At 36.8% G+C, this 14,690-nt stretch overlaps 1 protein-coding gene across 1 annotated transcript; it reads left to right on the forward strand.

The window, feature by feature from the left end:
• The first annotated feature begins 5,370 nt into the window (after positions 1-5,370).
• eif2d (eukaryotic translation initiation factor 2D) lies at positions 5,371-10,973 on the forward strand. The gene is made up of 15 exons (XM_033970123.2): positions 5,371-5,582; positions 6,289-6,479; positions 6,555-6,638; positions 6,722-6,812; positions 6,908-7,015; positions 7,138-7,394; positions 8,083-8,200; positions 8,276-8,321; positions 8,397-8,503; positions 8,613-8,768; positions 9,493-9,582; positions 9,796-9,891; positions 10,372-10,492; positions 10,582-10,756; positions 10,839-10,973. The coding sequence occupies exons 1-15, from the start codon at positions 5,527-5,529 to the stop codon at positions 10,907-10,909; spliced, it is 1,767 nt and encodes a 588-aa protein (XP_033826014.1). The 5' UTR covers positions 5,371-5,526; the 3' UTR covers positions 10,910-10,973.
• The last annotated feature ends 3,717 nt before the right edge of the window (positions 10,974-14,690 follow it).

Below are 14,690 nucleotides of genomic sequence, written 5' to 3' on the forward strand. Positions count from 1 at the left end.
AGAGATTATAATTTGTATATTTTTAACGTTCAAGTATATTATCTTAAAGGCATTTGAGTGGTTTATTCTGCATTTAAAAATAAAGGGTTCACTCACCAGTTGGTCCCACGGAACACCTCGCACTTGTATGTGTCGCACTGAGACTGAGGCTGGGATGTTGTTGGTATATATGGTAAATATCCCCCTCGCAGTTGCAGCTGTAGCCCCAGCCACACACTCTCATTAAAACACATACATTTTTCCACTTACTCTATACACTACAAAATATCACCTCCAGCCATGTCAATATCGATTCCATCTGTGCAACACCGCAGACATCTGCTTTTTAACAACCCTGTTTTCTCTCACTGTGTCATGCCTTATCATTAGGAAAGCTACACAAAGTCTGCCTTGTTGTTTATTGTTCTGAGGGGAAGCTTGTGGTATTAAACAGTTATGCTGAACAAACTATGATTTGCATAATAATAAAAAACTGTTGCTTGTGTATTTAACCAGAACAACAAAACATAAATGTATTTGTTGAAGAAAACTTGTGTCCCACGCTTATCCATCGTATGACCAACCCTGTTATTTGTGCACAAATTTCAGAAATATTTGTGACTTGCTGTAGGTAGACACCTTGGAGATTACAGTGTTCCCGCTGTGGAGAAAGTGAGCATTTTTAGAGCTGGCGCCAGTGCTGCTTCTTCTGGGCTGAAAGATGTTCTTGCTGATAGTCCTATCCTTTTTCAGAGAATGAAGACAAAACTGCCATAGCGCCTCAGGGGCTATTCAATCGAGCTCCTTTGATGAAGTAACCAAATCATGCTGATTCGCAACTGGATGCTGTTCAGCAAGTAATGGCCTCTAATGAGCTCCTATTACATCAGGAGAGAGGACCAAACATCAAGAGCACATCAACAGCACAGAGAGTTTTCAGTCACAATGTAAATGTTTCAAGTGAAATCTTTTAGATTTCTTTAAATTTCTTTATTTTTTTTTTTAGATCTTTAGACATTTAAGATCCAGGAATATAACTGATTATGTGCAATACACAGAAGATAATTTACTTCAGGCAATGCAGTGAACAGACTGCATCGTCTGACGTTTTTGAATAATCACAAGTAAACAGTGGATGGAGATTGGGAGTAGTTGAACCTGGCATTTTTCTGTCATGTAAACAGCTATGTGAATATTGGAAATAAAATGTAGTAGGTTAATAGAAAGATTGAACATTTACACTTGGTATCTTGGTAAGTGGTATCTAACCTTTCCTAACAATAAAACTATGATCTCATACATTAATGTGAGTGTGCATGACCTTTCTGAAGAGAAAACATTTTACCTTAGCTTCATATAACTGTAGTGTGCCCTCTTCTTTCACATGGAACAAACCAGAGTTAGATTCATCATCTTTCAGGACCAGGTCTGGATAAATGTAGAAAAGTGTTTGGAAGAACAGCCGATGCATCCACTAATGATTTTCACGTATCCCTGAAAAAGAGAAGAATAATGGAACATGGTGAGTTTTAAAGAATTTTTCCTATAAATCTAAACTCTAAGTTGTCAGAAGCACTTTAGTTGTCCCCCAGTTGTATAGTGTTGTTAATCTTTGCCACATTTGACTTTCCTTACACAATCGCACTCTGCTAATTAAAACCACGGCACATACACATACATTTTTATGAGCAGTGGCTTCAAAGCCCATACCGCAAAGTGAGAATTTACAAGACTAAAACACAATCTGGTGAGGTGTGCACTGACTCAAAGCCGTAAGCAAGTATCAAATCAAAGTGCACATAAACAAGAGGCAGTTTTATGGCTCGAACGTGACAAACGTAATATTTAAAATATATTAACCAAAAAAAATCCAGAATAAAACTAGATTTATGAAAAGGAAGCAGCCAACCTAATTATTTGATAAAGGCACTGGTGGCTCAAAGTCTATCTTTGTGTTCCTTCCCTTCATATAAAAACTATTTTGGAATTACTGCAAACACAAGCTGGAGCAGTTGTCCACAGGTAGATTTAGTACTTCAGTCAGACTTTAATTACAGAAATTTGCCTTTGCTCTATTTCCAACAGTGACACTTATTTTATTAACCTTTATTTAACCAGGAGAAAAAAAAAATCCATTGCGATCCCTTTTCTCCTTTTCAAGGGTGACTTAAGTTTTTTTTTTTACTATCCACACAGCTTTGTCTTACAGAGTTGGGTGTAATTTCAGACAGTGTCTGTTTTACTTCTTTAAAAATACATTATGCTAATTTGGGGGTTTCATATTAAACATACATAGATCATCATATTAAATTCTACTCATTGTAAACCATGAAATTGATATAAAACTGCTAAATAAATAGAAATAAATAGTAACAGATCCACTGACTTCACATTGACATTTGAAGAACTGAGAAGCTCCACATCTTCATAATGGCATTTCCCTGTAGTAAGCAGGGCATATTCACCTATGTGTTTTTTATTGTTGAAAAACTGCAACAAGACATTTTAGAACACTACATGTAATACCCGGAGTCTGAATTTTAGAATAATCATTGTGGGCAGACATAGGGGGTCATTGAAAACTGAAATTTTCTCAAATACCGTACAGTAAACAGCTATGGTCATTAGGACTGCACCGCTGTTTACTGAGGGTTTTTCCACTTTAACATAGAAAGCCTATTTTACACTATTTTTCTCAAAGAATCTCCTTCCTGTCCAATATGAGGACATCTTGGCCCCAGGACCTCTGTTCATGTTTCTGTAGATGTAAATACATTGCTAAATCTTGCCCTGAGGAGCTGGGCTGTCGGTGTTAGAAAAGGAAAGAACAAAATAACATTGTTTTGAGTAGTCATAATGTGGTTAAAATCTCATAAGTGTTTTTTACATAATGTGTCCTCGAGAAAAAAACATTTAACACATAGAAAAGTATTAAGCACCCAACTTCTTTCCCATTGAATGTACAGGAAAATAAATCACGCTACAACTTAATGCTATCTACTCTGAGATTTAATTAATTCTTCAGAGGAATGCTATTATTCACTTGTTGATAACAGAAACATTCCTAGACTTGTCACAATTGCCAAAGGACCAAACTAAATCACACACCGTCTGTTGGTTGTCTGACTTTCTGCATGATTAGATTACAACATTGTGCCAAATATAACGGAATGAGTTCACATCATGTGCAAGTAATCCACACAATGCAAGGTGTTTTTGATCATGTAAGTCAAAATATGTTTATTGTTTTATTAGGGTTATAAGATTAGGATATTTAATGGCCACTGCTGAAATAATGTACTTCAAATTACCATGAGCCCGAGTGCAGGGGGCCCAGATTGTGAGAAACTGTTTGTATCCTTCTACCGCATCTTGCTTAAGAGTATTACATTTTAGAAAACATGTATGTGAGTTTGCCAGCTGCTTCTATTGTATCAGGAAACCCTTCAGTATCTCATGGACTCTTCCAACCCTGGACACTTACATTGTCCATTTAGGGGAAAAAAATACACATATAAATTCAAACTGCAACTGCTCTTCCAAATGCAGCTAAAACAGTTGTTCATATATTTTTTAATTTACTGTAATGATACGAGAACCTTTTTTGTCCCACAATGAGGAATGAGTACACTTAGTGAGCAACAGAAAACTCTACAACACAAAGATCAAAACTCCAAAAATTCCTCTGAATTTGTGGAATCTGAAAAACACATGAACAACATTTGTCAGTGAATTAATTAACATTAAATGATACAAAGGTTTGTGTGAAAAGGACACATTCTGGTCCATGTAATGTCAGTGACCATTTTGAAAGTTCAAGCCCAGCATTTGTTTAGATAAAATTAAAGCCTTACAAAGCTGTGGCTGTGTAAGATTTTTAAGCAAATTTCAACATGCCTCAAGTAATTTATGTTAGACGCCACAGACAAGCGCAGAATATATACTTAAAAGAGGTGCATGTCCTGCCTGTCACTCGCTTTACAAATGATTTAACATACTCTGTAATGATAATATGTCAAAATAAATCAAATAAATCAATAAAAAGACAGTGCATTTAATGTAATTTGAAATTGTTTGGTTTTAGTTAGAAATTACCAACGGGTAAAACCATACTGAGAAGGAGTAGAAATAATAGTAGTAGTATTATGAGTACTGCAGTGTTAGTTTTACAGTACTTGAAACCGCAGCAGCAGTATAAGCAGTACAAGCAGCTTAGCAGTAGCAGAGGTACTTACTACTTTTACTAGTAGGGGAGGTAGCTGTAGTTGCGGCATGAACAGAGGCGGTAGCAGTACTGGCAGTAGTAGTTGAGGAAGAGGGCCCACTGAAGGTAGTAGTAAGACTTGTAGTAATGTATGTGCAGTGTTTCTCAAACTGCAGTTTGTGGATCACTTGTGTTAATTTGCCTTCTTTTAGAGGTGCTCTTGGTCCTCTTATCCATTTTAATTAAATATAGTATTGTTTAATAATGTATTTAAAATATCTGTAGCATAGGTATCATTAACCCCATGTTTAGACTTATTTTAGCCCTATTTTAGAGCATTTCTTGGTGATAAAACAGTATCCCTAGTGCAAAAGTGTAGGTCAACTTTGCGTGAAAAGTTTGAGAGCCATGACTATACAATGAAACAGTAACAACAGGCACACTTTATTACCTTTTGTTGTTTTATTTTAAATAAAATAAAACAAAATAAAATAAAATCAGAAAATCAAAACATAAATCATAAATCAAACACTGGCATCTAATTTGATGTTCACAGATCACATTAGTTAGGGTAAAGTCTATTTTTGGAATAAGCCTTAAGGTATAAGTTTATTATATTGTTCACTACTGCATTCAAACAGTCCACCAGTCTTGCTTTATGAACTGAATATTTCATCGGCTAAATTGAATGACAGACATCGAAATATAATAAGATCTTCTTTTTCTTATTATACATCCATGATGACAGAGCTCGACGTGAGCCTGATAAGTCTGACAGAATCGTCAGAATACAGCAAATGGATGGAACCACATCACCCAATTCTTTAGATCAAGGGGTGTACAAACTTTTCTCATTAAGGACCACAGATAAAAACACAGAAAAAGCTGAGGGCCGATTGAGGGTCATAGACTGGTCACCAATTCAATGAATACTTCAAATCTGCATTATTATTACAAGTTAGACTGAACCACTAGACCTTTATTCATACTTTTGTTCTCAATGGGACAATATTATTATTATAATATTTGATATGGGCTTGTTAAAGTAGATTTTCAGAAATGTACAGTAAAAAGTACTGTTTAAGGTAATATGGGCCAATTCACCTGGAAGCTTGAGGGCCAAGAAAAATTGGTCAGAGGGCCAGCTTGTAGCGACATGTGGACATGGAACAGTAACAGCAGCATGCGGGTTCCCGTCGGAAGACAAAAGGTGTCGGACCAACACGCTAAATGGAAATGGTCGATATGTATTACCTTTATTTTGTTAGGTAAAGGGACATTTTTTGGTACACAGTAAGTTGATTTTGTTACGTACATACTATGAAGAATTTGCCCCTTCAATCATGTTTGCCAGACCGTTCAGAGTGAAATCCAACACTGTAATCAAAGGATCTGACAGGTGAGATATTCTGACACTACACTAGACTTTCACTTATTTTTTTTTACACATTCCTACTGTATCTGGTTATTATGCATCTATATACAGGCACATGATCCAATGTTGTGTTTGAGGAAGTTACAATTATCCTAAAAATTACAAACGAGAGTTTGCTGATTAAATATTATTCGGTGCGGATGGTATTTATTTAATTAGAAAGGCCCACGAAACTTTGCTAATGCTGTCAAGTGATTTCTATCAACATTTTTACTCTTGCTTTGCAAAAGAAAAGATTTTCCCCTTTCTGGTATTATAAAATGTCATGAATTGGAATACCTCAATTGTGATATCAAAAGACCATTTTATAATTATATCTCTACCACTCACACCCCCTCTCACCTTCTCCCTTCAGGCCGAAAGTTCTACGTCCCCAACTGCCGAACAAAACAGTTTAGTCTCTCCTCAATCGTGCTTTTCAATAAATTAAACAAGTAAAACTAAAAAACAAGTTTGCACAACGTTTATGCTTAGTTTGTGTCTCTGTTGTCACTGTAGTTATGAAGTGTTTTGGTCAGAACGTCAACGTGTTTAACGCTGCAGAACAAATCTACCCAGGGGTACCAATAAAGTCCCCTGAACCTGAAATATTATGCAACCCTGTACAATAAATAAAACACAAAGATTTATGCTTAACCTTTTCTTTTTTCTTTTTTTTTTACCTCTCCAGGAGAAAGCTCAAAGTTGACTTAGCAACGGCCTTTCCTGTTTTAACTGCAGATGAGTTGTCAGAACTGGTTCCCAACAAAGAAGAGTTAAATGTAGTTAAAATTTATGCTCACAAAGGAGATGCAGTGACACTTTACGTTCTTAACAAAAATCCATTATTTTTTGAGTTGGGGAAATGCATTTATCCCACAGGTAACCTGATCTGTTCAAACATAACAGGTTTGTGGTACAATGTTGAAATCACTTGTTTATGTATTTATTCCACAGTTTATGTGCTTTGGCGATTTCCGGCTTTGTTACCAGCATTTACAACATGGCCTCCTGTTCTTGACAAGTTAATTGGAGGAGCAGGTGTAGATTTTGTTCTTTTAAAGTTAATGTTCATAGTTATTCCAATATATAATGTTTGTACAATCTTCATGTTTAACCTATAGACCTTATGCTTCCGGGTGTTGTTGTGACTCAAAGTGGTCTCCCCCATGTGAAGCAAGGGGACTGTTGTGCTGTGAAAGTGGTTAATAATGGGCAAGTTTACATTTCTATACTGTGATTGAAGATATTATATTTTAATTTATATTTATATTTTGTTTGAATGCAAATTTTGTTCCTGCGGATAATAGGGCTCCTATTGCTGTTGGGACTGCAGCAGTGTCCTCTACAGAGATGCAGAGTGCAGGCATGAAAGGGAGAGGTGTTTGCATCCTTCACACATACATGGATACCCTGTGGTCAGTACTACTGTTTTCTTCTCCTTTTTCATATATCAGTTTTAGTTATTGGGTTAGCTGAGGTCATACATTTATTTTACAACATGCTAATAATATTATTATTACTACTAAATGTGTTTCAGGGCTTTTGGTGATAAGTCAGGTCCACCCTCATTACCAGACAGTACAGAAACTGAAGAGCAAGTGAATGGAGAGGAGTGTTATCCAGAGGATGAAGTGGGGAAGGAGGAAGAGGTGGCTACATGTGGCGATGAGGCAAATGGACAAGAGGTTACAGATCAGGCCTGCACTGGAGTCGGGCAGCTGAGTTTGTCTGAGCAAATCCACGAAGAACTGGACATGGAAAAGCAAATGGAGGATGAGCGGAGAAGCCCACAAGGTATTAGATTCCATAAGTGTCTAAATTTAGAAACAACCAACGCTCTTGTGAAGCATGCTTCTTTGTGTAGCTTTACTTTAAACTGCAGTATTCGTGGAGCCACAAAAGTCATTTTAATGAGCAGAACATCATAGTCCACATATATACTGTATCCACTTAGGTTCTCCTTCTCAAGCTTTCTAGACCTGAAGCTCAGTCACTGCTCCTAGCAGGCTGTCCAGTGGATGCAGGGAACAAAGTTTGCCTTGAAGCAACAATAGCCAACAAATACCCTGTTTTGTTCATTTTTGAGTGACAACCCAATACACGTCGTTGATGAGAGAATATGTATGACCTAAACCAGACGTGCCCAAACTTTTTTTTATTGAGAGCCACATCTCAAAACATATTCGCAGCGGAGGGGCACAGACCAGTGATCAATGCAGTGCGGTGCTTTATACACAGCTTTGACAGAGCCGCTGTATATTATTAAGGCTTGAAACACATTCATTTTAGGTCTGTATCACAATGCAATGTGATGTGTGACATTATAGTGGTAGAAATAGTTTAGTTTAAAGTACTGCTTATGATCAATTGGGCTGGTTCAGCAGGAGGCCTGAGGGCCAATAAAAACTGGTCTGAGGGCCGCATTTGGTCCCCGGGCCGTAGTTTTTACATCTCTGACCTAAACCAACCTCTTTTTTCACAGAGTTGATGGATGCCCTGCTGTTTCAATGCTTCCTTCATGCACTCAAGATCAAAGTGAAAAAGTCAGAGCTACCTCTGTTGACCAGCACATTTCTTCGCAATCACATGTTTGCGTGCTGGTAAAAATGGTCTTTATGAATAATTATGTTTAAATTGAAGTTAATTTTAAGTAGGCGATTTTGGTTTCCTTTCAGTCCAAGTGGGAAGCAACTGGACATAAAAAAATCAAGTTATAAGAAGGTAGAGTTGAAAGTGTAAGGCAATAGAATTTATTAATGGAAAAAATTCTGTGCATTCATACACTATGTTGTACAGCTTTCCAAGTTTCTACAAACAATGCAGCAACAGCACAGCCTGATACAGGTGAAAGAACTGACAAAGGGAGTGGAAAGCATTGTGGAGGTGGACTGGAAAAATCCAGAGTGAGTGAAATCTTACATGACCATAATACATTTATCTTCATGATTTGAAGATACCCATTCCCAGTCTATAGTATAATTAACTCATTGTTACATAATTATTTGTCTATAGACTACGTTCCTTCAGCATCTCTGAGGAGGCTGCCTGTGAGGTTGAACCAGTGCCAGAAGGACGGGAAGTGGACATTCCCTACCACCCCCCAGAGATCATTACTGTGTACTCAGTGTCGGCACGGGTGGAACCTCTCTTCCTGGATGCACAGAAGAGGTGTGCTGAAAGAGTGTGTTTATATGACCCTGACTTGACTCCTGATGATTCTACAAGTCTCATATTTACTAAAGTGAATCCCTTGAGCTCCAGGAGGGTTTCTGTGTAAATGACCTCGACCACTGACCTGTGTGAACTATATATGACAACATTTCCTCAGCAGTTGTAGTTTATCTTTATAGCGCTTGTTTTCATCTTTTAGTCTGACATTGTTTTAAAATGTTACAAGCCAGGGAAACTATATTTATGTCACGATTTCTTTGAAACAACATGTATAACTTCCTGAGATGAATACTACTGTCCTCAGAAGTTTGTCGGTGCAACAGTGAGAACCCACGTGGCTATGAGTTATAGTGGTTGCATACACAGATTTTAATGCACTTTGAACTTTCTGAATTTTACTGTCTTATTTAACCTAACTCAGTGGTATATTTAATAATGCTTATTTTAAGTGGAGTTACTGAAATGCTTAAATCCTGCATTGTTTAGTTTAATGTTGTCTGCACATAAAGGTGCATAAAGGTAATATTGACATTTTAAAATAAACACCAAAGACTAGAAATATCACTTAATATCCATATTTTGAAGATCACACTGCAAGTCTGTGTTCTTTCTAATCAACATGCTACATTACTATGCTATCTATCTGCATTTTATAGTGTTACATGGGTCAATGTCTATATTATTTTGATGACATATTCATTTTCTTACCTTGTTCCTACAGAAAAGGAACTATACTCCAGCCTGCAGAAGTGAGAAGTATTATTACTGATTATGTGAAGAAGAATGAACTAGTTGCTGAAAACAATAAAAAGTAAGTTTGCAGTGTAATTAACCTGGGTCACCTCTGTGCAGTTCAAAAGGATACTGGGATATTTAGACTGCATTGCATTTGTTCAAATGAATTAATATAGTGATGTTACTAAATTGGAAATTGAAATAAAGTTAAATAAAAACTGAACTAATTAAACTTTAGGGTGAGGAAGATCTTCTTTAATACTGGCATTTCTCTTTGTTCATTCAACAGTTATGTTATGATAAACCCTACCTTGTGTGACTGTCTTCTGGAGAAATCGGAATACCAAGACGTGGAGTCAATAAAGTGGGATGATCTTTTTAGCAGGTGCAGTAAACTGAATGGGTATTAAATAATAGCTTAGTATATTTTACATATAAGATAATACAGGCAATTGTGTCATTTTATATTATTAAACAAGCATATTTTACTTGTATAAACTTTTTTTTTTATTGATCTTGGCAGCTTAACAAAACTTTTGTACTTGGTTCTGTGAACAGAGAAAAAAAGTCAAATGAATGTGAAACTTGAAACAGGACCGGAAACTGACATGTTAATAACACAATAAGGGATTGATGTGACTTCAGTTCAAGGCAAATAGTAACTTGAAGTTTTCCACATTTTCTTGTAAGAAATCAAAATCAAAACTTGTGGTGGAAGGAGAATATAATAATAATAATAATACATATTATTATAATTATTATTATAATTATTATTATAAACTTACTGTTATTGTGCTATTGTGATGGTGATTCCTTTGCTCTCATCGTGCGACTGAAGAGTGAACAGTGTTGCTTTTCTTTACAGGACACTCTGTAAGATGCAAGAATGCTATCAGATTGTGTTCCCAGGACAGGAGCCTATAACAAAGAAGGGCCATCTTGATCCCATAGACATCTCTGTTGCCTCTAGAGGATCTAATAAAAAGGTGACACATCTAACCTTAACCAATTTCACTAAAGTGAAATGTTAGTCATTTAATAGTATTTATTCATTTTCTTCTTTCTTCTTCTTTAGGTGACACTAATTAAAAACCTGGAGTTATATGGTCTTGATCCTGCCATAGTATCCACAGCTCTGCAGCATAGAGTGCAGGCTAGCTCTGTGTTACAGCCTCTACCTGGGGCCAAGGACCGAGTGCTTGTTCAAATCCAGGGCAACCAGATCCATCAAGTTGGAAATCTTCTCCTAGGTTTGGAGACTGGTTATTATATGGCTATTTTATTCTTTGTTTTGATGAGACTATTTAAAATGTCTTTGTATCTGCTTTATAGATCATTATAAAGTGCCACGCAAGTTTATCCAAGGCTTAGACAAAGCTTCAAAAGGAGGGAAGAAGAAATAGGACCCTAACATCAATATGTGGTAAATGATTGTAAACCATTGTGATAATAAATCTCACTGGTTCCGTAAAGAAAAAAGTGTATTATTTAATTTAAATGGAAATATTTTTAGCATTACCATGTTACCGAATTGCATATATTTTTATATTATGTAAAGATGGATCAGAGGTCCAGAAATATCAAATTATACCATTAATTATGACCTCTCTAGAACTATTACACAATTTTAGTGAGGTCAGCCCCCTGTTTCCTTCCCCCCGGTTCCTATCCGTTGTCAATGTTTGATCTTGTCTGATCTCAGAAGCTGAGCAAGACTGGGCTTGGCTAGTGCTTGGATGGGAGACCACTGGGGGTACTAGGTACTGTAGGTAGGACAGCATTGGATGACACTGCCTTTGCCATGCTTCGCCACTAGCATGAATGCGTGTGTGTTGTTGGTTGAGGTAGTAGCTAAAGCCAATGCATTACTGCAAAAGAAGAATTATTAACTGAGTAACAGGACTGTACAGTGTTAACTGTTATTAATTTAACATAATGTAAGGAATATAATAGACTGATGGGGTTATACAAAATTAACATAATTACAACCTTTGTGTTGCATTCTTTTACGTAATTAATGTAGAAAACAAGACATTATTTCAAAACAAAGCTGAATTGTGGCCGCTAAGTAGATTTATCCAATCTAAGATGATCCAGTAAAATGATCACTGATGCTGTGTTTTGACCTGTGCGCTGGTGTGTTTATTCTAAAGTTTGATTGTTTACATGAGTTTCAGGCTATGATTGACTAAAGACAAATATACCACAGATTTCCACATTAGTATGAGTAGCAGGGGACACAGTGAAGCCAGAGGTCAAGTGTATTGGATTGTCATGTGGTTGCTGAAAAGGCCAGGCTCAGAGTCAAACTGTTCAATGAAAGAGTGATAAGGGGAGACATAATGAAAGCTCAAACTCCAGAAATGTAGGACCAAGAAGAAATGTAGTCCGAGGTGGTGACATTGAGAGGGAAGGTAGTCCACACAACAGGGGTCTCACTCCCAGAAGGAACAATAGCAGAGATTGAGTTACAAGTACCTTGGCATCCTACAAGTAAATGGCAACTTTGAAGAGGCAACAGGGAAATCGGCTACAGCCAAATACCTCAGAGGAGTAAGGCAAGTCCTAAGGAGTCAGCTCAATGGCAAGAGCAAGACCTGGGCAATAAACAGCTACACCCTGACAGTAATCAGATAACCAGCAGGAATCATAAGCTGGTCAAAGGAGGGGATACAGACCACAAATGTTAAGACACAAAAGCTCCTGACCATGCATGGATCCATCAAATCCAGCACCCTGAGACTGTACGCGAGCCATAATGAAGGAGGACGAGGATTAGTGAGTGTGAGAGCCACAGTCCAGAATGAAACATCCAAGATCCTTAAGTACATCAAGAACAAGGCCCGAACAGATGAAATGCTCAGCAAATGTTCTAGACAGTGGAGGAAGAGGTTCTGGAGGTAGCATCATGAGAGGACAAACATGTACATGGGATATAACAGTGCAACATAACTGAAGTGGCTGATATCAAGAAATTCTACCAATGGCTTGAGAGAGCTAAAGGAGAGCGCAGAGGCACTCATCCTGGCTACACAGGAGGAGGCCTTAAGCACTAGAGCAATAGAGGCCCAGATCTACCACACCAGACAAGACCCAAAGATGCCCCTGAGACAGTCCATAACATAACTGCAAGATGTAAGATGTTGCAGGGAAAGCATACATGGAGCAGCATAACCGAGTGATGGAAGAGTGACTACAGCAAATCCCAGGAAAAACATCAGACATCTTAGTCCAGAAAAGTTCAATACCAAGAACATTTTTTATTTTATTTATTTATTTTTTTTATCGAGCCAATTTATTGCCTTCTATACTTCTTCTATTGTCATATAAATATATTTTTTTTAAAAACACTGAGCTGAAAGATTCATTAAAAACCAGAACCACTAGCCTGAGAAATCCAGACTAAAATCCTACAAATCCTTGGCTGGCCAGGTTACAGTGCCACTACAGTTTCTTGAGGTTTAAATTGTTTCAGGCAGTCATTACATATGTGGTTTGGTCAGACATTAGATGATCGTGGCAGATATGTACTTTTATTTTATATTATTTTATATTATTATTTTGTCAGTTTGGTTGGGATGGTGTATGTTAAGAGCATACATGAGACATGTGCAAGCCAGATTGTAGCCACAGGCATTTGCACTCAAACTCACATAACACATGTACATTGAAGGAAAAGTGGGTGAAGTATCCTCCCTATCAATACAACAGCAATGTGCACTGGTCAAAGCTGGAATTACACCTTTGGTTGGTGTTGAATTAATTGTCAACATTTTTTTAGTATAGGAAAGGTAAAAGGGTATGGTATGCATTCTGAAATATAGTTTGACCTAATTTGAGTCATGCTAATGCAGAAAATAAATGCTTATGTTACAGCTCCAATGAAGATAGATAAAGAGGAGCAGAGTATTTTATCTTAAATCTAGTCATGTTTTGCAAAAGCAGTAATAGTGCATGACTAGACATCATGTGTCCTATGTCCCCTCAATTTCACTTTGAGAAGGACCATCTGTTTTACTATATGTTATAGCCAAATAAATTACTGATCACACATGTAACTGTTCAAAAAGTAAAAATACAAACATCTATACGGCACAAACTGCATAACATTTTGGTTTGGAGTATGTAGCAAGAAGTACTGGTTTACCTCTTAAGCAAGTCCTTGCCCTGAATGCCAAACAGCATTTGCGTATGTATTTTTTGTCTTTCCAGCACAATAGTGGAAGTATCTCTCTTCTATAAATATATTCTGCCAGGAATATGGACATTACTTCACTTTTTGGATTTTTAGAGTGACTTTTCAAACTTTGTCCATTTGTCCAAACATACCCTGTTGACTTAAAATTATGCTGACATGTTGAGTGTGATATATGGCTGCTCTGACCTTTTATCTCTCAGAGGACAAAAAGAGTGAAGAGTGGTTGTTGTAGAAGTAACCGGGCGCAGCTTTTAATGCTTAAAACCCCAGCACTAGAGCAGACGTAACTCAACACTTACCTCAGTAATAAGGAACAACCTACTTCTGCTGCAGAAAAGGAACTCATTCTCATGTCTATTCTCTCCAGATGCATGCACCACCTGTGGTGAAGCTATCTGACTGATCTCACAGAAATAAAGATGAAAAATGCCTTGTGGCTAATCCACTAAATATGTAGTACATCTAAACCTAGTACCTGTTTCAATCTGAAATTAAGCGAAACAAACATCATATGGTGGACATTAGTTTGTAACATTAATGTTACAAGGTAGCAGAGTACTTTTATCAGGTTTCATTTTCACAGATATATACAGATATATACATTTTAGATACAATCATGTCAAAAACTCAAAATTATAGCTAGTATTCAAGTATGAATACTAACTCATTCATCGTGATGATAATTTTTGGATTGGATTACAAAAGTAACTTTTAGGTAGAGCGGCGCAATAAATCACATTATATTGAACAGAGATTCAGTTGTTTCCCTCGTGTGTTCTACTCGCAGCTTCTACAGCCGATTGGTATCCCTTGGATAAATACATGGGCTATGGATATGGATATGTCATGTTTATGTTCATTAAATGTATTACCGGTAATCTATGTCTATTTATAATTTTAAAAAAGCAAACATAAATTCAACACAAGAATATTATTCAGTATTATTTAAAATCAAATATTCAGTGTTTTTGTGGAAAATCTCTTTA

The sequence above is a fragment of the Periophthalmus magnuspinnatus genome, chromosome 7 (assembly GCF_009829125.3).
Source record: "Periophthalmus magnuspinnatus isolate fPerMag1 chromosome 7, fPerMag1.2.pri, whole genome shotgun sequence".
NCBI lineage: Eukaryota > Metazoa > Chordata > Actinopteri > Gobiiformes > Gobiidae > Periophthalmus > Periophthalmus magnuspinnatus.